Here is a 23,820-nt window from a genome sequence, read left to right on the forward strand (position 1 = left end):
CCACATTTTCCCGGAGCCCTTTACCAAGATGGCTACCGACGCGCGGCATTCTGGGACTCGTAGTCCGGCCCGGGCGAAGCTGCCTTACCGGAGCGACGCGCGCTCGTCTTGGAATGACTCCTCTGCTGTCTTCTGGGAGTTGTAGTTCTCGGCAGCTTCCTCCCCCGATGCCTGCCCCTTCCTGTGCCGTCACGGGACAGTGCAGTCGGTGACAGCCCTGAGGGCCCCGGCCCCGCTCCCATGGCCGAGCCGGACCGTGAGTCGAGGGCACCGGTGGGAGGGTCGGGCCGCGCCGGGGCCTGGTTGTCCGATCCAGGCCCTGGGGCCCAAGAGCGGGCGGGGCGGGGCGGGAGACTGAGCGCTGCACGGGGGAACGGGAGGCGAAGGGCTGATGCTAAAGCAACCTTGTTGCTAGATCGGCGGGTTTCCGAGTCGTAAAGCCAAAAGTTTTAAGGGCCACTTAACCAAAAGTTTCTGATGATCGCATGCTTTTCCGATCCTGTTTGCTGAGGACCCTTGTTACTGCCATCCCGGTTGCTAAGGGTACCCGGTTGTCAGGAGCAACTGTAGAATGCTACGGGACCCTTGGCGCGCCCTCCTGTCTCTTCCCTCTAGGTCCTGTGCCTTTCCAAAATCTACCACCCGCACTGCACCTCCTCTCCCAAACCCACCTCTCAGCCGGGAATTTCCTTTCTAATTCCCTTCCTGCAGTTTCACCACCCGGCAAATCGAACCCCGCCTCCCCACCCCCTCAACGCACACCGCGCTGCGGCACTTTCTAACTCTTTTATCTTCTGTACCCTGTGTCCCTCCCTTTCGTCGCTCTTTCCTCCTAACCCTTCCCCATCTGCCTCACTGTCCCTCACTAGACATCTAATAGGACATGCGTTCCCCCCTCCCCACCCCCTCCTGTACTCTGCTGCCCAGTGTAACTAGGTTGGTGGGTCTTCTTAGTCCCCCACATCCACTTTGAACCGTTAATCTGCCCCCCTGCTGTAACCATGTCTGCTCCCCCTCCTCCCCCAGCCTCTGACCCTCTGGAGACCCAGGCAGGGAAGGTGCAGGAGGCTCAGGTGAGACTGGGAAAAGGGTGGACTGGCGGGAAGGAGAGACCCGGATTTGTCCTTACAGCCTGTACTGGGGGAAGGCAGCGGACAGGAGTGGGGCCTTCCAGGGCCCCAGCTCGCTGCCCCAATCCTTCTCCCCAGTCCATGGTGCAGCCTTCTGGGGACTGGTAGATTCTGGGCACCACCAGGGAAGGTGTGTTGCCTTCTTCCCAGTCCCACCCTCCAAAGCTCCCTGCTTCCTTGTGCCCATTCCCCTCACCTCTTCTGGGCCTCCGGTGTGCTGGGTCTAGGAGAGACAAACCTGGGGTCCTTGAACTCAGAGAAGACACTAGAAATTACTGCGGGACCTCAGGCACTAGGGGAACCTCCCCCCGAGTTTCCTCCTCCCTCCTCACTGCCCAGGAGCCCATCCTGACCCTTCAGGGCCCAGTAGAACAGAGCCAAACTGCTCGGTGGGGTCTCGGTGACCATAATCTCTACAGCCAACCTCATTGTTCTCCAGCAGGCCAGCTGGAGGATTTGAACCACCAGACCTTATGCTTAACCGCCCAGTGTTTAACCGCCTTGCCACCAGGGCTCCTTCCCTTTGAGCCGAGGCTGCAGAGTGGAGTCAGGAAAGCGTGACTTTGAATGTGCTAACCCAAGGTGACAAACGGTGTTTCGAAGCTGGTGCACAGACCTGGCGGCGGGCAGGACTGTGGCATGTTCGATAGCCCGGCAGTTGGGGACAGTGACTATCATTAGGCGCCAGGAGTTGGTTCCGAGTGTGTGTGGCAGAGGCAGACTTGGTCCCCATTGCGTGATCTAGGCTGGCAACCTGACACGAGCAAATCACCAGCCTTTCTTCCAGGGCGCGTCTGTCTGGGCTGGGTGCAAGCCTCCCATCTTCCGATTAGCCGCTGCGGGTATTCCCAGTTATGCCGCCAGGGCTCGGTTGGTGAGCAGGAAAGGATCGTCATGGTCATGGCGAACATTTATTGAGGGCTTACTCGGGGCCGGGCCCTCTGCTATGTGTTTCATGTACTTTCGCCTTCCCATCAGCTCGGGGAGGGGTGCACCCATTGTACAGACGAGGAACCGAAGGTAGAGGTGATAAGCAGTTCGTCGTTTTAAGAGTTTGAAACTCAGGCCCCTCTGCACACTGCCTTCCAGATGCTGAGGGGGGTCAGGGTCACCTCCTAGACGCTAGAAGGCCGAGCCAGCACCTCCACCTCCCCCCTGGGCAGAGCTGCCCTGCAGGCTGGGCAGGGCCCTGGAGTCTTTTCATAGAGCCTCTTTGTCTCCAACCCACCCCCAGATGGAGCTGGTTTGGCAGATGTAGGTCAGTGTAGATTCTGGGGTTACAGTCCCTTACAGAGTCCCGGCAGAGCGGCACTGAGGGGCTCAGAGCTGCCTCTCAGGCCTGGGTTTCACACACCCCTGGGCTCCTGAAGCCTGAGCGCTGGCACGTGGACCCCAGAGAAAAAGGTTTACTATTAAAAAGAGATGCTCCGTCCCAGGGAGAGAGAGCGGATGTAAATCGCAGCATTGTCTGCCGTGGAGCAAACACTGGAGGCAGCCCAGAGGGCTGTGTGTGGAGGCGTTGAGGGAAGTGTGGCCCACCCACACAATGCAGGGTACTATGCGGGCACTGAGCAGAAGGAGCCGGGTCTCACTCACCCTCCATTCTGACTCCCAGCGACCCTCTGGGACAGAATAGAACCTTCTGCCTCTGGCTTTCCAAAACAGTAATGCTTGATGGAAGTAGAAAGCCTCCTCTCTCTCTCTCCCTCAGTGCAGCTGGTGCTTTTGAACTGTTGACCTGACAGTAAGCCAAACACATAGCCCACTATGCCACCAGGCTCCCTGGAGGTGGGTCTGTGCCATATTATTCTCTGGGAGAAAACACACACACACACACACACACACACACACACGGTGCAGCTTCAGCTTATGGTCAAAATTGTTTCCATAGAGAAGAGTGACTTGGGGTGCGGAGAGGAGATGCTCCTGGCCCACCTCTCTTAACTGTGGTGCCTGATGGCAGGGGGGCTACTGCGGGGGCAGGGGGTACAGTGCACGGAGGTCATGGCTGGCTGTCACTCAGCAGAGCACCAGACCCCGCGGGGGGTGGGGTGGGGGTGGGGAGAGTCAGGGTGGTGCTCGCTGTCCCTGCGGTGGAGGCATAGACGCCCGTGATGAAATGCCTGAGGAAGCCTTGGAAGTAGCCAGAGATGGCCGGGCCCCCGGCAGCCTGTCCCACAGAGGACAGTGGGGAGGTGGAGACTGAGGCTGTGCACTCAGGAGGGGGTGCCTGGGCCTCCTGGAGGGTGAGCCGACCCCTGGGGGAGCTGAGGGGAAGCAGGGAGGAGGGTCAAAGTGGGGCTCATGGGCTGTGGCAGGGAGGGGGTGAGGCAGGTGGGAGGGACCCATTAGGATGCCAGAGCTTTGGCCTAGGGACTGGTGAGGCCCCCTGAAGTGAGGCTGAGACCAGTTTGGGGCACAGTCGAAGTAAGGGTCATCGAGGTCGCATACCCCTGTGATCTGGAGCCACAGAGGTGGCCTCCTTGGTGACTAGGTGGAGGCCAGGAGTGTGGATGAGGTAGATAGCCAAGGCGAGTGGAGAGATCATGCAGAGAGGGCCCACAGGCCTGCCTTGTGGGAGCCGGGCAAGGGAGACATCTGAAGGTGAGAGGGGGTCTGGGGCTTTGAGGATGGGAGCCCAGGCTGCAGGCAAGCGGACCGGGCCGTAGCAGGAGACACAGGCATAACCACGGGGCCCATGGGAGGAGAAGTCTCAGCACTTCAGTTCATCCTCCCAGGAGCCCCCAGGCTCAGAAAGGTCAGTCCCCAGAGGCCGTGCTCCCAGGAAGGAGCAGCGCTAGGTATCCAGCCCAGGGCCTGTACGCCCCCACCAGCACTATCCCCCACTGCCCATCACCTCCTCATGTACCCGCACCACAGCCTGCCCCCCAAGCCCCCGTGTCACCCTCACCTCTCCCCTCCCTCCCTGACCCCACTTCTCCACCCAGTCACCCCGCCCCCGCCCTTTGCAGGACTCAGATTCGGATTCAGACACTGAGGCCGGAGCAGCTGGCGGGGGAGCAGAGAGTGAGTATGTTTTGGGGGTTCCCTTCTCCGTGGCGGACTTCAGAGCAGGGAGCTGGGTGACAGGGGCGACCGGGTGATGTATGGGCCAGTGGAGCTGGTGCCAGCTGCTTTCTCTGTGGGGAGGCCGGGGAGCTGGCTGGGGCCTCTGTGCCCTGACTACACGTCCGCCCCACAATACTCTCCCTCTTCCTCCGGCCAGTGGACTTCCTGCGGAATTTCTTCTCCCAGACCCTGGGCCTGGGCTCTGAGAAGGAGCGGCTGCTGGATGAGCTCACCCTGGAGGGGGTGACCCGCTACATGCAGAGCCAGCGCTGTGAGTCCCCGTTCCCGCCCCAGCCCCCATCGGGGCCCTAAGCCACTTTGCTTCCTCTAGCCCCCAGATCTGTCACACCTCTTGTTTGCAAGTGATAAGAAACCCAACTCCAACTGGTGTCAGCCCTTCAGGGAAAATCGTGTGTGACTTCTGTAACTGAAGGTGGCTTTAGGCATAGCTGGAACCAGCTGCTCTCCGGTTGTGGGCAAGACTCTAGTCCTCTGTTTCTGGCATCTGCTGCGGGGGGAGGGGGGGGTTTCAAGTGTTCCCTTCTGCCAGTCTAGCAGCTCCCTCTAGGAGAGCTCTCAGAGCGGGGCTCCCCCGTGGGCCAGGTTGGTCATACGTCATACTTCCCTGTCTGTGCTCTGCTTGGCCAGGCTGGTGCCAGAGCGTTAATTTGGATGGAGGTGTTTAGAGAGGGGTGTTTGCCGCCAATTCGGGTGCCCTGGCTGGGTCACCATGTCAGTTCTGTCTTTCTCCCAGAGTCAGGGACTCTGGCATCTGAGAAACAGGCGCTTGGCAGCCCCCGCAGGAACAATCGCGCCTTTCAGGGTCCTGAACAGCCTCTTGTTCCGGGTGCCGCCTCCAGCACCCCTGTCCTGGGGCAGGCCAGGCAGCTGTCTGCAGCCATGCTCTGGCCTGGGCGGGTCCCCAGAGAATGCAGGCAGTGGCCTGCCCTGGGTGTCAGGGTCACTGGCTCCTGAGGGCCCTGTGAGGGGAGACAGTGGACTAGCACTTGAGCCTTGAGGCCCAGCATACTCCCAGCTGAGCCCTTGCAGGTGTCCTGTTTGACCTTCCCACCACACCTATAAGGTCATATGCAGGAGGGACCAGGGCAGAGGCCCCCCAGCAGGGCTGGGCCAGGGTTAGGCCTCGACGCCTGGCCACCCGAGTTCAGAGCAGGTGCCCCCACTGGGTGTGGCCCAGGGCGACCCTGAAGCGAAGCTGTGGGGTGAGGCTGTGGCCGGCTTCTCTTGGCTCGCCCTGGGACAGGACAGCACAGAGTTCCCGAGACAGCCGGGCCACCCAGTGACCAGCCCACGCCTGGATTTCATGTGACAGGACTGCCTACCAGCCCCTGCTGTGCTTCCTGGGGGATGACTCAACCCCTCCCCTGCCACAACTCCTTCCTTTGTGGGCGGGGTGGGGGTGGCATCCCCCCACCCCCATCCCCACCAAGTGCTTAAAGCGCTCTTCATTGACCCGGAAAGTGATCGTGGCTGTCCCTGTGGGTGGAATAGAAGCCGATCACCAGATCAGGTCTCCCGTGGAAGAGCTGACAGTGGTGGGTTCAAACACCTGACCTCTGGGCTGGCAGCCGAGCGCCCAGCCATGGGTCACCAGGGCTCCTTCGAGTGCACATGCAACCCATACCTCTCAAGAGTCACCGTCAGCTGCTACTAGGGCGAGTCTGCTGGCCTTTCCAGTGGTGCTACGTGCTGCCGAGGGTCACACACCTGGGAGCCGGGAGCCAGGGTCAGAACCAGGGGTGTCAGCTCTCAAACCTGGGAGCCAACTCCAGGCCCTGGTAGTAGGAGCGAGTTGGAGGAGAGAAACTGGGGGGTCCTCCCAGGTCAGGGTGGAAGAGCAAGCTGTTGGCGTGGGCAGAGCTCATTAACCATGGGCAGCACTTCCTGGAGAATGCCCCACCTGCCAGACCCGCCCCATGAGAGCTGTTTGTGTCTGCACCTCGTCAGGAGGGGAGCTTCTCCCAGGGGGCTCTGTGCCATTGAAGCGTCTCCTGACAGAGTGGACATATCCCCTGTAGGCTCCCTAGCTCCCCACATCCCGGCCGTAGCCTTTATGGGAACAGAAAGCAGGGGCTCTTCTCACTGTGGGCAGGGCGCGGTGGGCCAACAAGCCTGGCTTGCTCCCTTCCAGGTCGCAGGATCGTCTGTTTGGTGGGGGCCGGAATCTCCACGTGTAAGTGTGCCTCCCCTCCCCGCTTGGGGAGCCCCTCCCTGCCTGGGGCCTCGCGGGGGCGAGTCAGCGGGGTCCACTGGGGCCAGCCATCCGCTGACACCTAGTCCGCCCCTCGGCCTCGCAGCCGCTGGCATCCCCGACTTCCGCTCGCCATCCACCGGCCTCTACGCCAACCTGGAGAAGTACCACCTCCCCTACCCGGAGGCCATCTTTGAGATCGGCTACTTCAAGGTATGGGCTCCCCCAGGGGAGCGTGTCCCCAACACTGGTGGTGAGGGGAGCGCCCCCCGGCCCCAGCCCTCCCCTCACTGCGCCACCCCTCTGCCCCCACAGAAACATCCGGAACCCTTCTTTGCCCTCGCCAAGGAGCTCTATCCTGGGCAGTTTAAGGTGAGATGCTTTCGTGGAGGGGGACGGGGATACCCCCCACCCAGATTCTCCCCTAGACCCGCCCCCCGGACCTCAGCCTCAGGGGCCTTCAAAATGGAATGGAAAGATCCTGCAGGTTTCCACGAACTTGTCATAGCCCCCCCAACTCCCGGCTTTGTGACCGTGAACCCCAGTCGCCTCCCCGTGAAAGGCATGGGTGGGGGGGCCCCTGTCTCGCTCCATCCAGGCTGCTTGGGGGTGCCGCACAATTCTGCCTGTGGCCACCAGCCCTGGGGACCCCCGGCTCGGCCATCTCGCGCCCGGCCTCAGTTTCCCCACCCTTGAAATGGGGAGCGGGGGGCACCACCGCGCGGGGCGTGCATCCCGCGCCCGTCAGCACAGCCCTGTCGTCCCCGCAGCCCACCGTCTGCCACTACTTCATCCGCCTGCTGAAGGAGAAGGGCCTGCTCCTGCGCTGCTACACGCAGGTAGGCGGGGCTTCGGGGCGGGGCCTGGGCGGGGCCACGCCCCCTTCGGCCTCGGTTTCCCTGGGCTCCTGGAACACAGGCCCTGCGTGCGGGGGCAGCTGGCTAAGGTGCCCCCCGCACTGGGCCCGGGCACGCAGTCTCTTAGAAAGAGGGTGCCGTCAGCAGGCCGTGGCTCCCCATGTCACGTGCCTCTCCCACGGGGTCCCCAGGCAATGGGGCGTCCACAGGGGTGGCTTCCTGGCCAGCTGGCCACCCACGATGGCAGTAAACACGTTGTGGCCCTGCCGCCGCTCTCTGAACACGGGCAGCATTTACGTGCGTGATGCGTCACTGCAGTGGTGCCATGCACGCTGCAAATTGTACCCCGGAGCCCCAACGATGAGCCGGGGAGGTAACAGGCCAAAGGCCTGGGCATTTCGAATGTCTCTGCACCTAGTGGTGCTTCGGACCCTGCAGTCTCGGGAGCGGCCAGCAGGAGGCGCGCGGAACTCTTCCAATGGGCGCAGGTGCTGGGGCAGAGGGTGAGGGTGCGCTGGGAGGGAGCCCCGCTGGGCAGACCTGCCTCGTCCATGGTGCAAACTGGACTCAGCCCCAGCGGTGACGCCAAATGCTCATTCCTGGTCTGATTCCACAATGTCCTCCCCACCCCCCAGCCTCTGGCCCACTACCTTGTTGCCCTCTTAGGGCTCTGCTGGGGGCAGGGGGGCATGGTCGAGATGGATTAAGGAGCCCATGCAGGGTGCCCCCCCCATGGCGACAGGCCCACAGCTACATAGGAAAGGCACTGTGTGAGGGGAGGTGGGTGGAATTTTCTAGAAGGTACTCAAGGGGAGGCCTCCCCTAGAAGGTGGGCCTCTCAGACCTGGAGTAAGCACGGGAAGGAGTGGTGGCGTTGTCTAGGGGAGATCATGTTCTACAATGAGGGACTGCCTGGAAGAATCCCCAGGAGCTGTAACCCAGAGAGGAAGGAGGAGGGGTGTGGTAAAGGAGAGGAGGGCAAGGCCATGATGGAGGTAAGCAGGGTGGGCCTCATGGCCCCAGGGAGGACTTTGAGTCAGATGGAATCACAGGAAGGTTCTGGGGGGGGGGGTGTCGTCATGTCCTGGTTCCGGTGCTTCCCCCCATCTCCCATCCCCCCCCAGCAGGGAACCAAGTGCTGAGACTGCCCGGGTGGCCATGCAGGTTCAAGGGCAGACAGTGGGGCTTTCCCATCTGTGGTGAAGGTGGCGGCATCCGGACTTGCTCATGGATTGGCTGTGGAGGAACAGGAACATCCGGGCGGGCTCAGTGGGATTTCCCAGGAGTACCCACAGCTCTTTGTGAAGGTGGCGGGCAGTGTGGGGCGGGGAGGAGTTGCCCACGAGGAGCTCGCTGGCACGTGTAGACAGTGTTTAAACTCATGGGATGAGGTCACACGGGGCGATGAAGCAGCAGCGAGTTTCTTTCCGACAGGCCCTCTTAAAGGCGGCGTGAGCGTGTTCTGGAATGGACATAAAGTGTGGGCTTTCCTCCCCACCCTCTGGCGCTTGAGGCCCGGCAAGGCCGGGAACGTGTTTCCCACGCTCACATGGCATGACACTGTGTCCTAGCCCTTCCTTCACCTTTCTCCGGCATCACTGACCCAGCTTTCTGGAGCACACCGCCTTCGTTTCTTTCTGCATTGCGATGCTGCAGCATTTCTGAATTCGTTTGTAATACCGTTCTTATCTCGGGACGCGAGTCTCCGTTGGGACATCGGACAGGCAGCTTTCTTATTTTCTCCCAACCTTTTATTGGCATATAATTCACATATATGTTCCAGTAGTTCGATCACATCAAGAAGACTTGTACAGTCTGTTTTAGAACATTTCTTCATACTTATGTCCATCGTTACTAGCACCCCATTCCTCCCTACCCGCCATCCATCTCCACACCCAACGGTCCAGTTACACGCCCTAGATCAGCGGTTCTCAACCTGTGGGTCGAGACCCCTTTGAGGGTCAAACAACCCTTTCACAGAGGTGGCCCAATTTATAACAGTAGCAAAATGACAGTGATGAAGTAGCAACGGAAATAATTTTCTGGTTGGGGGTCACCACCACATGGGGGTCATGGCATTAGGAAGGTGGAGAACCACTGCTCTAGATGAATCTATACTGGATTTCAGATACAGAAAAAAGCATTAAAAGGACAAAAAGCAACAATAGTAAAACATAAAAAGCTCACTCAAAAAGAAAGCAGAAAACATTCAAGACGAGAATCAATTTGTGTGTGTGATTCAGAGGACGGTGGCCCCACAGCAAAATGGCGTATGAAAATACACATTAGAACTCTTCGACGTATTTTTATTATAATGCTTGTGAAATTACACATGGACACAAAGTATTAGCATATGCTTTGCAATAGAAATACAAGGCAGGCCCCTGAGTGTGAACGTGTTCCATTCCTCAGTCTGTCTCTAAGTCGAAGTTGCACACTGCGAGAGCAAAGAGGTCTAATTCCTATTTTACGTCAGTTAGTCAAATGTTTAGGGAGCCCTGCCTGGTGGCATAGTGGTCGTGCATTGTTCTGCAACCCGCAAGGTCAGCAGTTCGAAACCACCAGGTGCTCCATAGGAGAAAGACTGAGCTTTCTACTCCTATAAAGAGTGACAGTCTCAGAAACCCACAGGGGCAGTTCGACCCTGTCCTCTAGGGCCGCGGTGAGTTGGTATCGACTCCATGACAGTGAGTTTGGTTTGGTTTGGACACCAAATATTTTGGGGAACCGATGGTAGATAGTGTACCTTTCCATACGGTACGATGAGTCAGAATTAACTCAATGGATGGCAGCAAGTTTGAGGGGTTTTTTTCTTTATCATTTTATTGGGGGCTGTTACAGCTCTTATCACAGTTCTTTCATCCGTCATCCCTTGTGTCAGCACATTTGTACATTTGTTGCCACCATCATAACATCTGCTTTCTACTTGAGCCCTTGGTCTCAGCTTCTCCTTTTCCCCCCTCCCTCTCCCTCCCTCATGAATCCTTGATAATTTATCTCTTTTTTTCATGTCTTCCACCAACTGTTGTCTCTCTTCACCCACTTTTCTGTTCGCCCCCCTGGGGGAGTTATATGTCTATCACTGTAATCAGTTCCCCCTTCCTCCCCCACTTTCTCCTTACTTTCCTGATATCTCTACTCTCATTACTGGTCCTGAGGGGTTTATCTGTCCTGGATTCCCTGTGTTTCCAGCTCTTATTTGTACCAGTGTACATCCTCTGGTCTAGCCAGATTTGTAAGGTAGAATTGGGATCATGATAGTGGAGGGGAGGAAGCATTAAAGAACTAGAGAAAAGTTGTATGTTTCGTGGTTGCTACACTGCACCCTGACTGGCTCATCTCCTCCCCTCGACCCTTCTGTAAGGGGATGTCCAGTTGCCTACAGATGGGCTTTGGGTTTCTGCTCTGCACTCCCCCCTCATTTACAATGATATGATTTTTTGTTCTTTGATGCCTGATACCTGATCCCATCAACACCTCATGGTCACACAGGCTGGTGTGCTTCTTCCATGTGGGCTTTGTTGCTTCTCAGCTAGATGGCTGCTTGTTTATCTTCAAGCCTTTAAGACCCCAGACGCTATAGCTTTTGATAGCCGGGCACCATCCACTTTCTTTACCACATTTGCTTATGCACCCGCTTTGTCTTCAGCGATTGTGTTGGGAAGGTGAGCATCACAGAATGCTGGGTTATTAGAACAAAGTATTCTTGCATTGAGGGAGTACTTGAATGGAGGCCCAATGTCCGTCTGCTACCTTAATACGTAACATAAATATAAATACAAACATCTATTTCCCTATCATCATATATAAATACATTGACATATGTACATGCCTGCATTTAGACCTCTATGAATGCCCTTTGCCTCCTAGTTCTTCCCTCTGTTTCCTTTTACTTTGCTCTTGTCCCACTATCATGTTCTACCTTCGTTTGCTTTCCTTAATTACTCTTGGCTGCACTGCGCTTGCTCAAGCCCCACCAAGCACCCTACGCCCTCCCCTCCATCGATTTTAGATCACTTGTGGTTCCCTTGTCCCTGGGTTTGTTGGCTCTCTCCTTCCTTCCCCCACCTCCCCCTCTCCTGTGTCCCTCCAAGCACCAGCGGTCCGGTTGTTTTCCCCTCCGGATTGTTTATCCTGCCTATCTTATCTAGACAAGCAAAAATAAATTTTGAAAACTCACAAACAAAACAAAATCAAGCAAAATGAAAAGCCTCTAAGCAGGTCCCAGGTCTGTTTGTTGACCTTCATGAGTGTTTCCCATTCGAGTCTGATGGGGGGTCACGGCCTTGGCCCCAAGGTCTATGTTTGGCCCCATATTCCCCGGGGACTTCGTTAGTCTGCTCCCCTTGCTGTTCTGTGGCACACCCTTCTTGTTTCCCCTCAGTGTGGTGGGGTCAGATGAGGCGCAATTCCCGCCTTGTGTCTCCAGTGTTGTCCCTCGGAGCACGATGGGTCAGTGAGGGACGTCGTGTCTTTATGGTCCTCTTGGTGCATTGGCTGCTCCGAGCAGGAATATCGTCCTTGGGGCTTGGTGGGTCAGTAGATTTTTTTTTCAATGCAGTAAAAAAAAATTTTTTTTAAACACTTCCCCTGTCCAGATAGACGGAAACATCTTTCATACAATCATACGGCCATAATAATCACCATGGCTCTCTAAAAAGGTCGTCTTACTGGCAAATGCGTCCCATGTCACACCATTCCACCGCTCCCCAGGTTAAGGAGACGGGCTGTCATCACCACCATCCGCTTCAGAGTGTTTTCTTCTCGATCTGCTGTTGCTAGAGGCGCAGTGTTTGCTGCCCTCAGCAGAGCCGCGCCCGCTTATTGTGGGGACCGTGCGCACCCCTCAGATCTCAGGGTTGGCAGGCTCCCTGGCTGTGGTGAACGCCCTGGCTGCTCATCGTCAGGCTCCAAGACCCAAGGTCAGCAATTGGAACCCACCAGCTGACCAGCTGCCCGCTCCGCAGGAGAAAAGAAATTGCCGAGTCCTCCAAAGATTTCGAGTCTCAGGAACCTCCTGGGGGGCCTCGACGAGTGAGTTGGCATGGGCTCCACGGCGGTAGGCTTGGCTTGTTGCCGTCGGCTGTGTGAATGGCGGTAACTCAGGGACTGACTATGCGGCATTGATACCGCACTTGGGCTCTGTTCTTAGCTTTTGTCTCCCCCCACTGCACCTCTGGTCTGGGAGATCATCGTATCGTCAGGCCCATTTAACAGCTTCTTGCTTTTAAGACCTGTGGTTTACAGTGGCACTTTGCCTTCAATTTTATGGAATTTAAGTGTGAATTCAAATGTATTTTAACCGCAAGGTCCGTAGGTCGAAACCACCAGCCCCTCTGTGGGAGAAAGAGGAGGCTTTCTACTCCCCTGGAGAGTGGCAGTCTCAGAAACCCACAGTGGCGGTTCCCCGTGCCCCTTGGAGGGCCACTGCGAGTCAGCAGCAAGTTGATGGCGGTGAGGTTGTGAGTGAGTCAGCTGTTCAGACTGACGGCAGTCAGTGTTAAGGCTTTGCTGCCGTAAGCTGCTTGGAGTCCAGTCTGACTCTGCCCACGTGTGCACAGTGACCTGCACCATCCGGTGTCCAAGGTCATCAGCACCTCTGGAAGCAAAGCAGCCAGCCCCTTCTCCCGGGGCGCCTCAGGATGGCTCTGGGCCCCCACGTGTCTCTCCGAGGTCTGAAAGACGGCTCCCTGGGCAGGAAAACTGAGTCTGGTTCTCAGGGGAGCACGCACCCGCCAGGGCTTCCCTGACCCACATGGTGACATGTGAGTAGGTCCCCGAGACCAACCCGCCTTGTCAAAGTTAATGTCGTCTGAAAACGGAGGATGATTACATCACCTCACCCCTCACCACAAGCATCCTGCTGAGGCCACTTTCCACTGTCACCCCCGCACCACCACCACCCCTGTCCACAGAGTGAGGGAGCACCTAGGCTTCCACAGCCACACACACACACACACACACACACACACATACACACACACACCTGGAGGACTGCATTCTCTGGATGGGGGGCCCCCTTATCCTTTCAAGACCTGCAGACACCCTTGGTAGTTTTGTCAGAAGTAGCGGGCTCCTTGTCCATAGGTGGGAAGATCTAGATACTGCGGGGAAGGGGTGCACACTGCCTGCTGCTGGGTGCCCCTGCCAGTCCCTCACCTAGGCATCATCCCCCAGCTCCCGCTAGGGGTTGCACAGGTGTGGATCAGCTGATGTGGAGACCTGTCTAGAGACTCCTCTGACCACAGCCTGGCCTGTCTGCACTAGGAGCAGGTGCCAGGTGCCCCCGGGACCTGCTTCCTCCCCAGTCCCAAGAACTGCCCTCCCTCGGGGCACTGGCTGCCACTTCCTCAGCTTCAGCCCCTGCGGGCACCCAGGACCTCTTGGGCTGGGTGCCAACCCCACTGGCCCCAGTCCAGCCCCCTGCCTCTGCTCTGCCCAGCCCCCAGCAGCTCAGGGCACCGCCCCCTCTCCCCTCCCGAGTGGATGTGCTGAACTACTAGCAGTAGGCATTCCCTCCCTCCTTCCCTGTGTGCACCGGGGTCCTCCTGCAGGGACCTCGGCGCACCACGCGGGCAGCCGAGTACCACGAGCGCCCAGGTCCCAGGGGAACTAGCTTCTGCACTAGCGTTGAGCGAGGGTCCAATAACAGGGGTAGGTGCGAAGGAGCTCCTCCACTGGAGGCCACTGTTGGCTGCTTGAGAGCTGGGAACCCTATGAAGAACTGGGCGGATGGTGGCCCCACCTAAGGGCACCCAGCTGGCCCAGGCCCAGCTCACTGGCTGAGGTGCGCCCTGACCTGGGACCATGTTTGCTCGGGGCAAAGGGCATCTGGAGTCTGCACCACCAACACAGCCTGCAGCTGCCATGGCTGGTGGTTCCATGAGAGAGAGCACCAAGGCTTACGACTTAAGACTCGAGCGGTTTAACATGGACTCTGGACTTATGGCTTCTCTTAAAAATACCGCCACGCCCTGGGTCACGTGCCCGGTAGCAGCATTTGGCTGTGGCTGAGTGCCCACCGTTTGCCCAGGCCTCTCTCACCTCCACCTCCCACCACCTCTCTTCCCTACCAAAGCCTGGGGTCAACAAACAAACTCACTGCCATCAAGTCGCTGCCCGCTCACAGCGACCCTATAGGCCAGGGTAGAGCTGCCCCTCTGGGTATCCAAGACGGTCACTCTATGAGAGTGGAAAGCCCCGTCTTTCTCCCACACAGTGGCTGGTGGCTTTGAACAGCTGACCTTGCGGATCAAGGCCCTTCGTGTAACCCCTGCACCAAGGCCTGGTGTTAGTCGCCACTTAATTTCTTTCTCTTTTTTTTTTGAAGTTGCCCTGTCCCACCTCTATTGTAAATCTCCGTGGGGTTGGGTGGAGGTGAACACAGTGTCAGGGAAGCTAGGTGGTTAAAAGGTGGGGGCCTCCCACCAAGCCGGTCCCAGGAGCCAACAGTCCCCTCCCAAGGCTCTGCCTTTGGGTCCCGGCTTGCCCCTTGCCCCCACTCAGGTCAAGCTGTGTCCTACTGAGAGACCTCACGCAAAGCTGAGGGCCCCCAGAGGGCCACTTAGATGCCCTGGCAGGGGCTCGGAGCATCCTCTAGACTAGGACCCCGCTTCCTCCGCAAGGCCTCACCCCATTGCTGTTGTCATAGCAGGCGCTGGTCCGCAGGGCCCAGCAGGAGTGACGCCACGCAGCCCCCGTGTCAGTCCCGTGACTGCTGCCACCCAGCCAGGACTGCGTGGCTTGTCCTGTTAGCAACGCCAAGGGTCTAGGAACCCGTGGGCGCCGTGCACCCTGAGCCCACCCCAGGGTGGCACTGGGACTGACACTGGGGAGGTAGGTGGTGTGTGCATTAATGCCGCTTACGGCCCCAGGCTCCTGACTGGGTGGCCACTTGGTTGCTGACGGGGCTTCCAAAAGCTTGTGGAATTGAAAGTTCCGGGAATTTGTCCATGAACTTTCTGGAACCCTCTCAAGGCAGTTCTCCTCCCCCCACCCCGCCCCCACGCAGCGTGCCTGGCCCTCTGTGCCCGTGACCGCTGTAGGCAAGTCCTTCCCCGTCAGCACACAGGCACACGCTGCCTCATTGTTCTTCCCCTGCGTGTGGCCTCTTAGCGGCCATCGTGTCCAAAAGGCGCAGAGGCCCACGGGGCTGCCAGAAGCCAGGATCTGCTGGCTGGGGCTACCGGGCTTTGGAATTTGTTACTTCTCATGACATACAAACTGCTTTGTGTGCCAGGGAGGGAGGGAGGGAGGAGTCATTCAGCCCACAAAGGGGGCTCTGGGCTTTAGAATAGACACGGCCCGCCAGGGGACTGCGGAGAGCCTGGGGACAGTGGATCTTGTCTGCACGTTTTTTGTGTGATGAGCGATAGTTGGCAGAGAGCAGAGAGGTCAGCTGGGGCCATCTGCCCTTGAAAGGACGCCCTTTCAGCTGCCTGCGGAGGCCCTGCGAAACCTGGCAGGTCCCTCGGGGCCGTCTCGAGATGGGCCATCTGCGTGTCTTGTTTGCCAGGCCCCTCCGTCAGCACCCGCCCACCCCCACAGCAGTCCTCCCTCCGTGGGCCAGCTGAAAGGCACTCACCCGCCTGCCCTCCCGCCCGCCTGGGTGCCAGAGGTGGCAGTTGATCGGGCTGCACAGACAAGGTGGCCCCGTCGCCAAAGGCCCCTGGTCAATAGACAGATGGGACGGGAAGCTGAGGGGGGCAGTGGTTCCGGAGGAGGGTCGGGAGAACGTTTCCAGTGTGTCTGTGCCTGCCCATGTAGCGACGGCTGAATTGGCATGTGCTTTCCTGTGCTTGTTTCTCCATGGCAACGAGGTGACTCATAAACAGACACACACACACTCCCATCTTTCAAAACAAGCCAGCCGGCGTGATTGGCTTATCGCTCACATATCCCACAAGTCGTTGGTGCAAGCACATTAAGAAGAGTTGTAGGAGCCCACCGCTGTCAGCTTCAGAACATGGTCTCCTTCCTTGTCCTCATCGTGACTGGCTCCCCACTTCCCCCCAAGAAACCATTCACCCAGTGACTATCTCTATGAATTTCATATCCAGAAAAACATACCTTCCCCCACCCAAAAAAATCAATAAACCAAAAAGAAAACTAACAAAAGCAAAGCAAAACTACAACCCCTGTTTCAAAAGGCAGGAAAGGAAGGGGTTGCTTCCTGGGGCCCCAGATAACGAGGGGCCTTTGAGAAGTCTGTGGGGAAATTCCACCAATCTTCTCATCCCCCCTTTGCACCCACTTTGTGAAGCCCCCTTGTGTGTACTTCCATTAAATGATTTTTTTTTAATAGCACAGGTTCAGGTACCATGTGTGAATCAGACCCTAGTAAGAACTCTGCTCATAACGGAAAATCAGACTCACGGCCATTGAGTCGATGCTGACTAATAGCAGCCGAGTGGGACAGGGCGGAACTGCCCCCTGGGGGGTAAATGGGAGCAGAAAGCCTCATCTTTCTCCTGCGGAGCAGCAGGTGGGTTCGAACTGGTGACCTGGGGTCAGCAGCCCATCTCGAGCCATGACACGGCCAGCACTCCTCGAGCCCTGCCCCTAAACTCCCTGCCATCGGGCTGACTGACCCACAGCGGCCGGCCCTACAGGACAGGGCAGAACTGCCCCTGTGCGTCTCTGAGGCCTGTGATTCTTTGTGGGAGTAGAAAGCCTCGTCTTTCTCCCGGAGAGCAGCTGGTGGTTTCGAACTGCTGACCTTGCGGTAAGCAGCCCAACGCATGCATAACCCGCTAGGCCTGCAGGACTCTGCCCAAACAGTTTGGAAGCCTCCTGCCGCCTTCAGTCACGTCCTCGCCTGACTGAGGCACCACCAGCCGCCGTCGTGTGTGAGGCAGCCTTGTGGGTCTGTACGCCCATCTCAACCATCTGGCAGCCGTCTTATTCTGACCAAGCAGACGGGTCTCGAAACGAAAGCAGACTCAGCCTGAATGTTCACCAAGACACACGCTTGCTCTCTCTCTCTCTCTCTCTCTCTCTCTCTCTCTCTCTCTCTCTCTCTGTCTCTCTCTCTCTCGCTCTTGTTCTCGCTCTCGCTCTCGCTCTCTCTGCAGTGGGCCTCGGGTAGCCTCATGGCCATCTGAGTTTGGGTCCCTGCCTTCAAGGGACTGTGGGTTTGGCCCTTCTGGTGGCACCACTGGGAGAAAATAGCATCAACTCCATGACCCCCCCCCCACCCAGCCCCTCATCTTCAAGTCCCTGCGCTGCCTCCAGGCCGACAAGGGCCTCGCTCCGCTCCTCACCCGCTTCCCTCCGCCTGCAGAACATAGACACGCTGGAGCGCGTGGCGGGGCTGGAGCCCGAGGACCTGGTGGAAGCCCACGGCACTTTCTACACCTCGCACTGCGTCAGCCCCCTCTGTCGGCAGGAGTACTCGCTCAGCTGGATGAAAGGTGAGGGGCCAGAGGCCCAGGGACCACCGCAGCGTCCCTCCTGCATCGCAGGCCGGGAGCAGGCTGGCACCCCCCTCGCAGCGCTGGGGCTAGCCGGGCCTCAGCCCCTCCTGACCTGCACAGTCTCTGGCCCTGTGTGGCAGGCGATGGTAGGACAGGAGCCCCTGCCCCCTCACCACCTCACAGCCAGGCTACCACCGAGGCAAGTCCCCAACCAGTCGGAGCCCCCAGCCCCTTAGCCTTGCAGGTGTTCTGGCCCCACCTTCCAGGAGAGGGGCTTCAGAATCAGAACAGAAGGTTCTGAGAGGGCTGGAGCGGCCCGCGTCTGCACTGTCCAACATGTCAGCCACATGCTTCATGGGGTGACGTGACAAGGAGCCGCGTGTGGCCTTGTTTGTGGGTTACGAGTCCTGGGGTCCACAGTTTGAATCCCGCAGCCACCTTGGCGGGAGAAGGACGAGGCTTTCTGCTCCCATAAAGAGTCACAGTCTGGAGAACCAACAGGGGCGGTTCTGCCCTGGGCTCCAGGGTGTGGGCCTGGACTGGCCTGGACCGCAGGGAGTCTGAGGTCTTGAACAACCAAGCCCACGTCGGTCAGCTCCAGACTGAGAGTCTGGGTAGGAGGGTCGGTGAAGCGGGAAGCCGGGCATCGGCGAGGTAAGAGACAAAGGCTGGACTCTGGCTGGCTGGACCAGAGCCGTGGTCCCTGTTGGTGGCAAGCAGGGGTTCAGGGAATAAAAGCCCACTTTCCAGAGGCCAGGGTGGGGTGGGGGAGGGAGGGGAGCGGCAGGAGACCTGCGCTGGCAGCCCTGAGGTGGACTAAGAAGCCATTCACGCCAGCCGGGGACACCGGTTTCTGGCATTCTTTATGCTGCCCTGACAAAGCCCCCGCTGTCCACGCGGGGTGAGGACAGCTGCAGCGCGGCAGGCGGGCCTCCGCAGGGTGGCCTTATTGAGAAAACAGCTGAGGGCCCTGGGCTGGTTGGGGGAGGGGATACAGGGGAGGGGGGGGTACTTGACAATGAATTATACGTCCCTTTCCAACATCATCTGCCTCGTCCACCAAGCAGCTCCCGTCCACCAGGGTGGACAGGCACTCAATGGGATGGCAGGCATTTAGACCAAACCCCAAAGTCACCACCCCACAGAATCGATTCTGACTCAGAGCCAGCCTGTCAGACAGAGTAGGACGCAACGCCTCGGGAGTTTTCCAAGGCTAGAAATCTGTGTGGGGACAGACAGGCTCATCTTTCCCCCTTGGGGAGGCTGCTGGGGTCAAACTGCCGACCTTGAGGCTAGCAGCCCAACGCCTCGCTCACTACGGCACCAGGGCTCCGAGGCTCGAAGACTAGATCGAACCAAAGGCACTGTCGTCAGGCCCTCTGACTCAGGCCGACCCTGGAGGGCGCAGTTGAACTGCCCTGTGGGTTTCCGAAACTAACTGCTTAACGAGAGAAAGCCCAGTGTTTCTGCCGAGGAGCAGCCGGGGGTTTCGAACTGCCGACCTTGCAGGCGTAACCATCACACCACCAGGGCTCCCGGCATGAAGACAGCGCTCCCGTGAATGTTTGCCAAATGAATGAGCAGAGGGGAGTGTGAGCTAGGATGCTGGGGGCCGCAAGGGACAGAAGGGCTTCCCTGATGAGAATGCAGTAAGAAGCGAGGTCTGTCGGAAGGATGGAGTTGGTGGGGGGTGCAGGCCGGGGGGAGGCAGTAGCAGGTCCTGGGTTTTCTCGGTGCCCCGTCGTCTGCATGTTCCTGGGGTGAGATACTGTTGTCTCATGGGGCAGTGGAATAGCATGGGGCCGCTCACCTTAAGGTCAGTAGTTCAAACCCTGTCCAAGGGAGGAAGACGAGACTGTCTGCTGCCTTGAACATGGACAATTTCAGGCACCCGGGGACGCCAGCGCTGCAGAGAGATCTTTACTGCCCAGTCCAAGTCCCCCAGGGCGGCATGGGTAGAGTCCAGGTGCCCCTGACAGGGCCCAGGGACTGCTCACTCACTCGCTCATCGATTTAGCCTTTTGCTCACTCAGAGGGGCCCTGGTGGCATGGTGGTGACTCTCGTTGGGAGCCCCCAGCCCCTCCTCAGGAGGAAAGGCTCCCCTCCCCATGAAGCGTCTCAGCCTCGGGAACTCACCCGCGAGGTCTCCCCTGCCTGAGGCTCTCCATGAGTCGGCACTGACGTCATGGCAGTGAGTTTGGGTTTTGGGGTTCATACGTTCCCTCAATGCCCCTAGGATTCTGGGGACAGGGCGGAGACTGTGCTCCGGGGAGTCCCTGATGCTGGAAAGGGGGCTGTGGGGACAGTGGGGGCGGAGCCACGCAGCCTGTGGCCTTTGACCGCTTCTCTCCGTTCCCCTTCCTTTTCCCAGAGAAGATCTTTACCGAGGTGACCCCCAAGTGTGAGAAGTGCCAGGCCGTGGTGAAGCCTGGTGAGCTCGGGGCTCCCTGGAAGGGCCTCCATAACCCCTTCCCGACCAGGCCACCCGCCCCCCCAGCCCTCCCCTGCCTCTCTCTGATCACCACCCTGACTGGTCCTGGGGAGGGTGGACTGCTGCCCCTCAGCCCCACCTTGCACCTCTGCCTGCACTGTCTCGCCCCGTGTCACTCTCCCTCTCTGTCTCTGTGCCTGTCCGTCCGTCCGCCTGACTCCGCTCAGACATCGTGTTCTTCGGTGAGAACCTGCCAGCCCGCTTCTTCTCCTGCATGCAGTCAGTAAGTGTCCCTCCACTGCGCGCGCGTGGGCCCGGGTGTGGGGCGGGGGATGCGGCCGAGCAGAGCCCTCACCAGCCCCCCGCTCCTCAGGACTTCCAGAAGGTGGACCTCCTCATCGTCATGGGCACCTCGCTGCAGGTGCAGCCCTTTGCGTCCCTCATCAGCAAGGCCCCTCTGTCTACCCCACGGCTGCTCATCAACAAGGAGAAGACAGGCCAGGTGAGTCCACCTTTGCGCACACGCACACACACACACACACACCTCCACACCTCGCTCCCAGTCTCCCCTTCCCTCCTCTACACACTCTCCCAGATTTCTCCCCCCCCACCCCCCACTGCCTCAGGGACTAAGATACAGGGGTCCGAGAGAGCCCCACCTGAGAAATCCCACCACTTGGGAGTTCACAGCTCAGGCTTTTGGATTCTAGAATGCAGAGGAGTCTAGTCCTAGGCAACTTGGACCCGAAGATCCCACGGGCCTCTGGGTAGCACCAGCGGTCAAGTGCTCCGCAGCCTGCTGAGGGGAGGCAGGTTCGAACCCACCCAGGAGCCCCTCCCAAGACGGGTCTCGCCATCCATGCACGGGTACCAGGAGTCAAGACCCATCCATACCTTTCACGCAAGTGAATCCAGAGCTGAGGCAGCTTTGGGCATGTCCCAAGACTGAGGAGTGGAGCTGGGGCCCAGGCCTCCTTCCTCACAAGAAAGCCTCATTGCCCTACAATGAGTGGCCCTACAGGACAGGGCAGAACTGCTCCTGTGAGTGTCTGAGACCGTCCCTCTCTGCAGGAGTAGAAAGCTCTGTCTTTCTCCTGAGGGGCGGTTTTGAACCACTGACTCTGCAGATCACAGCCCAACATGTACCCACTACGGCACCAGGGCTCCTGTCTTCCTCACAGGCCTGGGTTTTCCCCCAACCCCGACCCAGGCTGTGCTCTGATTGGCTCCACAGGAGTCACATGGGCACTGCTGCATGTAACCTGTGTCCTGGGACTACCCACCCTTGGGGCCTGGGTTTGGTCTCTGCTTCCTGCCCCAGTGCCCGGAGAGCAGGAGAGAACGTGGGAGGGTGGAAGGCTGGAGCAGCAGGAGCACAGCCCAGAGCCATGGCTGCACCCCCTAAGGCTGCTGCCCCCAAAGCTTCGTTTCTCCCAGGTTAGGGTGCTAGAAGTCGCAATTCAGGGCAAGTCTCTCTCTCTCTCTATCTCTCTCTCTCTCTCTCTCTCTCTCTCTCTCTGTCGGCTCTGGGACTGGAGGCATCTCTCTCTCTGTGTGTCTGTCTCTCTGTGTGTCCCCTTTGGCGTGTGCGCTCTCTCTCTCTCTCTCTCTCTCTCTGGTCTCTGGGGCTAGCAGCCTCTGTTTCTCTGTCTCTGTCTCTCTCTGGAGCTGGCAGCCTGTCTCTCTCTGTCTCTGTCTCTCTGGGGCTGGCAGCCTGTCTGTCTCTGTCTCTCTGTCTGTCTCTGTCTCTCTCTGGAGCTGGCAGCCCGTCTCTCTCTGTCTCTGTCTCTCTGTCTCTCTCTGGGGCTGGCAGCATGTCTGTCTCTGTCTCTCTCTGGGGTTGGCAGCCACTGTCCCTCATCCTGGTCCCTTGGAAATCTCCCAAGTGTCTTGGCCTCTCTCGTCCCCATCAGGGCCCTGTGAGCTGGCTTGTCTCATCTCTTCCCCTGCGAAGAGGTGGACTGGCCCACATCCTGCATTCACCCTGCCTCCGGAAGGCAGGCCGACTGCTGTCCCCAGGGGCGGGACCACAGGTTAGGATTTGCAGGCGCACACATTTTTATAGTTGTGCTGCTGGGCGCCCTGGAGTGGGCTCCGACGTTGGCAGCCGTGCACACAACAGAAAGAAACACAGCCCGCCTGCACCGTCCTCACCAGGATGGTCATGTGTGGGCCGGTGATGCAGCCACCCTCATCTGTAATCGGGGTCCTTAAGGGGCTTCCTGCCCTTTTGAAGCCTGAAGCTCCTCCCCAGGGCCTGCTCGCTCGCTGGACAGCATCTTTCGGGAGCTTGTTTTGCAGTCTTTAGCAGCCAGCGTTGTGTGTGGGAGCTAACTGACGTGACAAGCCGTGTGTGTGTGTGTGCGCGCACATGTGTGTTTGTGTGTGCGCAGCAATGATCCCTGTTCTACAGGAAAGGAAAGTAGGGCACAGGGAAGCCGGGCCACCTGGTCAGAATCTCAGAGCTGGCAGACAAACAGGCCCCCTTGCTCTGGAGTCTCAGCTCTTAACGCGCCCCCACGACCCCCCACTTCCCTCCTTCACAGACTGACCCTTTCCTGGGCATGATGATGGGTCTTGGAGGAGGCATGGACTTCGACTCCAAGAAGGCTTACAGGTGAGGGGAGGTGGGAGGGAGACCTGAGGCAGGCAGCGCTCACACAAGACCACAGCACAGGCGGCGCTCACACAAGACACCTGTCCCCACAGGGATGTGGCCTGGCTGGGTGACTGCGACCAGGGCTGCCTGGCCCTTGCTGACCTCCTGGGATGGAAGGTGAAGGGCCTGCGCGGGAGCCCTGTTTACCCCGAGCCCTAGCCCCACCCTGCCCAGATCCTCCCTGAGTCCCCCTCCAGGACCCCTCTGACCTCTGTGACCTTGGCCCCTTGCAGAAGGAGCTGGAGGACCTTGTCCGGAAGGAGCATGCTGCCATAGACGCCCAGACAGCCGTCGGGGGCTCCAACCCCAACCCCAGCGTTTCCGCTGACCCCAAGAAGTCTCCACCACCAGCCAAGCCGGAGGCCAGGGCCGCAGAGGGGGAGAAGCCCCAGTGACAGGGCGGCCCCTGGCAGATCCCGCTCAGCCCCGCCCCGCCCCTCTCTGACTTAGAACTCAGAACAGCGCCCCCAGCTCTTAACCACTCCCCATCAAAAAACTGGGGGACCAGGTCTGAGCAGCCCATAACAGCCCTTTTAACTCCTCCTAAGGGCAAGGATCAACCTCTCTCTAATCTCTAACTGTTGGGAGGGGGGGCGAGGCAGCCCTCACCCCACTAGCTGCCCCAGGACAGGGATCCTGAGGTCTCTCACTCCACGCCGGGGCCCTGGGGCTGAACCTGAAGACCTCCACCTCTTTGACTTCAAAGTGGGTGCTTCCCCCCACGCCCCCGGGCCTGCTTTCCACCCAGGGGTGGGAAGATATGATGCGTATTAAGACAAATTAAAAACAACCACAACGCTGGCTCTGTTGGAAGTTTCTTGCTGGGGACCCAGGGGAGCAGCTGGAGGGAGTGACCTTAGACCCCAGGAGAGCCAGCACGCCAACAGGTGTACGTGAGGGTGGGGGCAGCTCCTAGCTGTTACCCCTGCCAGATGCCCTTCCTCCTCTGTCTCCAGGTCACCTAAGACCTGAGTCCGGAAAAGAGGAGGAAGGTTCATTTCTGACAACCCCCCCTGAGCCCCGCCCCTTCCCCCCCAAGGGCTCAG

The 23,820-nt window shown here is 58.9% G+C and overlaps 1 protein-coding gene across 3 annotated transcripts; it reads left to right on the forward strand.

Annotated features, from left to right (window-relative positions):
* Window positions 1-155: 155 nt before the first annotated feature.
* Window positions 156-23,575, forward strand: SIRT2 (sirtuin 2). Of its 3 annotated transcripts, XM_075536551.1 has the most exons (15): window positions 156-256; window positions 1,027-1,073; window positions 4,103-4,157; window positions 4,357-4,470; window positions 6,352-6,393; window positions 6,518-6,624; window positions 6,727-6,783; window positions 7,182-7,250; window positions 17,551-17,680; window positions 20,056-20,115; window positions 20,343-20,398; window positions 20,489-20,617; window positions 22,662-22,732; window positions 22,825-22,891; window positions 23,008-23,575. In XM_075536551.1, exons 1-15 carry the CDS (start codon window positions 241-243, stop codon window positions 23,167-23,169), a joined length of 1,182 nt encoding a protein of 393 aa, XP_075392666.1. In that variant the 5' UTR covers window positions 156-240; the 3' UTR covers window positions 23,170-23,575. The 3 variants fall into 3 exon arrangements, with proteins under 3 accessions (XP_075392666.1, XP_075392667.1, XP_075392668.1); XM_075536552.1 differs by lacking the exon at window positions 1,027-1,073 and having other exon boundaries at window positions 157-256; XM_075536553.1 differs by lacking the exons at window positions 156-256; window positions 1,027-1,073 and adding an exon at window positions 1,581-1,712.
* Window positions 23,576-23,820: the final 245 nt, after the last annotated feature.

The sequence above is a fragment of the Tenrec ecaudatus genome, chromosome 18, assembly GCF_050624435.1.
Source record: "Tenrec ecaudatus isolate mTenEca1 chromosome 18, mTenEca1.hap1, whole genome shotgun sequence".
Lineage (NCBI taxonomy): Eukaryota > Metazoa > Chordata > Mammalia > Afrosoricida > Tenrecidae > Tenrec > Tenrec ecaudatus.

Excerpts from the sequence above, each read along its gene's own strand:
- SIRT2 (XM_075536551.1), top strand. Across the intron at positions 4,158-4,356 it reads AGCTGGCGGGGGAGCAGAGA|TGGACTTCCTGCGGAATTTC; the intron begins GTGAGTATGTTT and ends TCCTCCGGCCAG. Across the intron at positions 20,399-20,488 it reads TCTTCTCCTGCATGCAGTCA|GACTTCCAGAAGGTGGACCT; the intron begins GTAAGTGTCCCT and ends CCCGCTCCTCAG.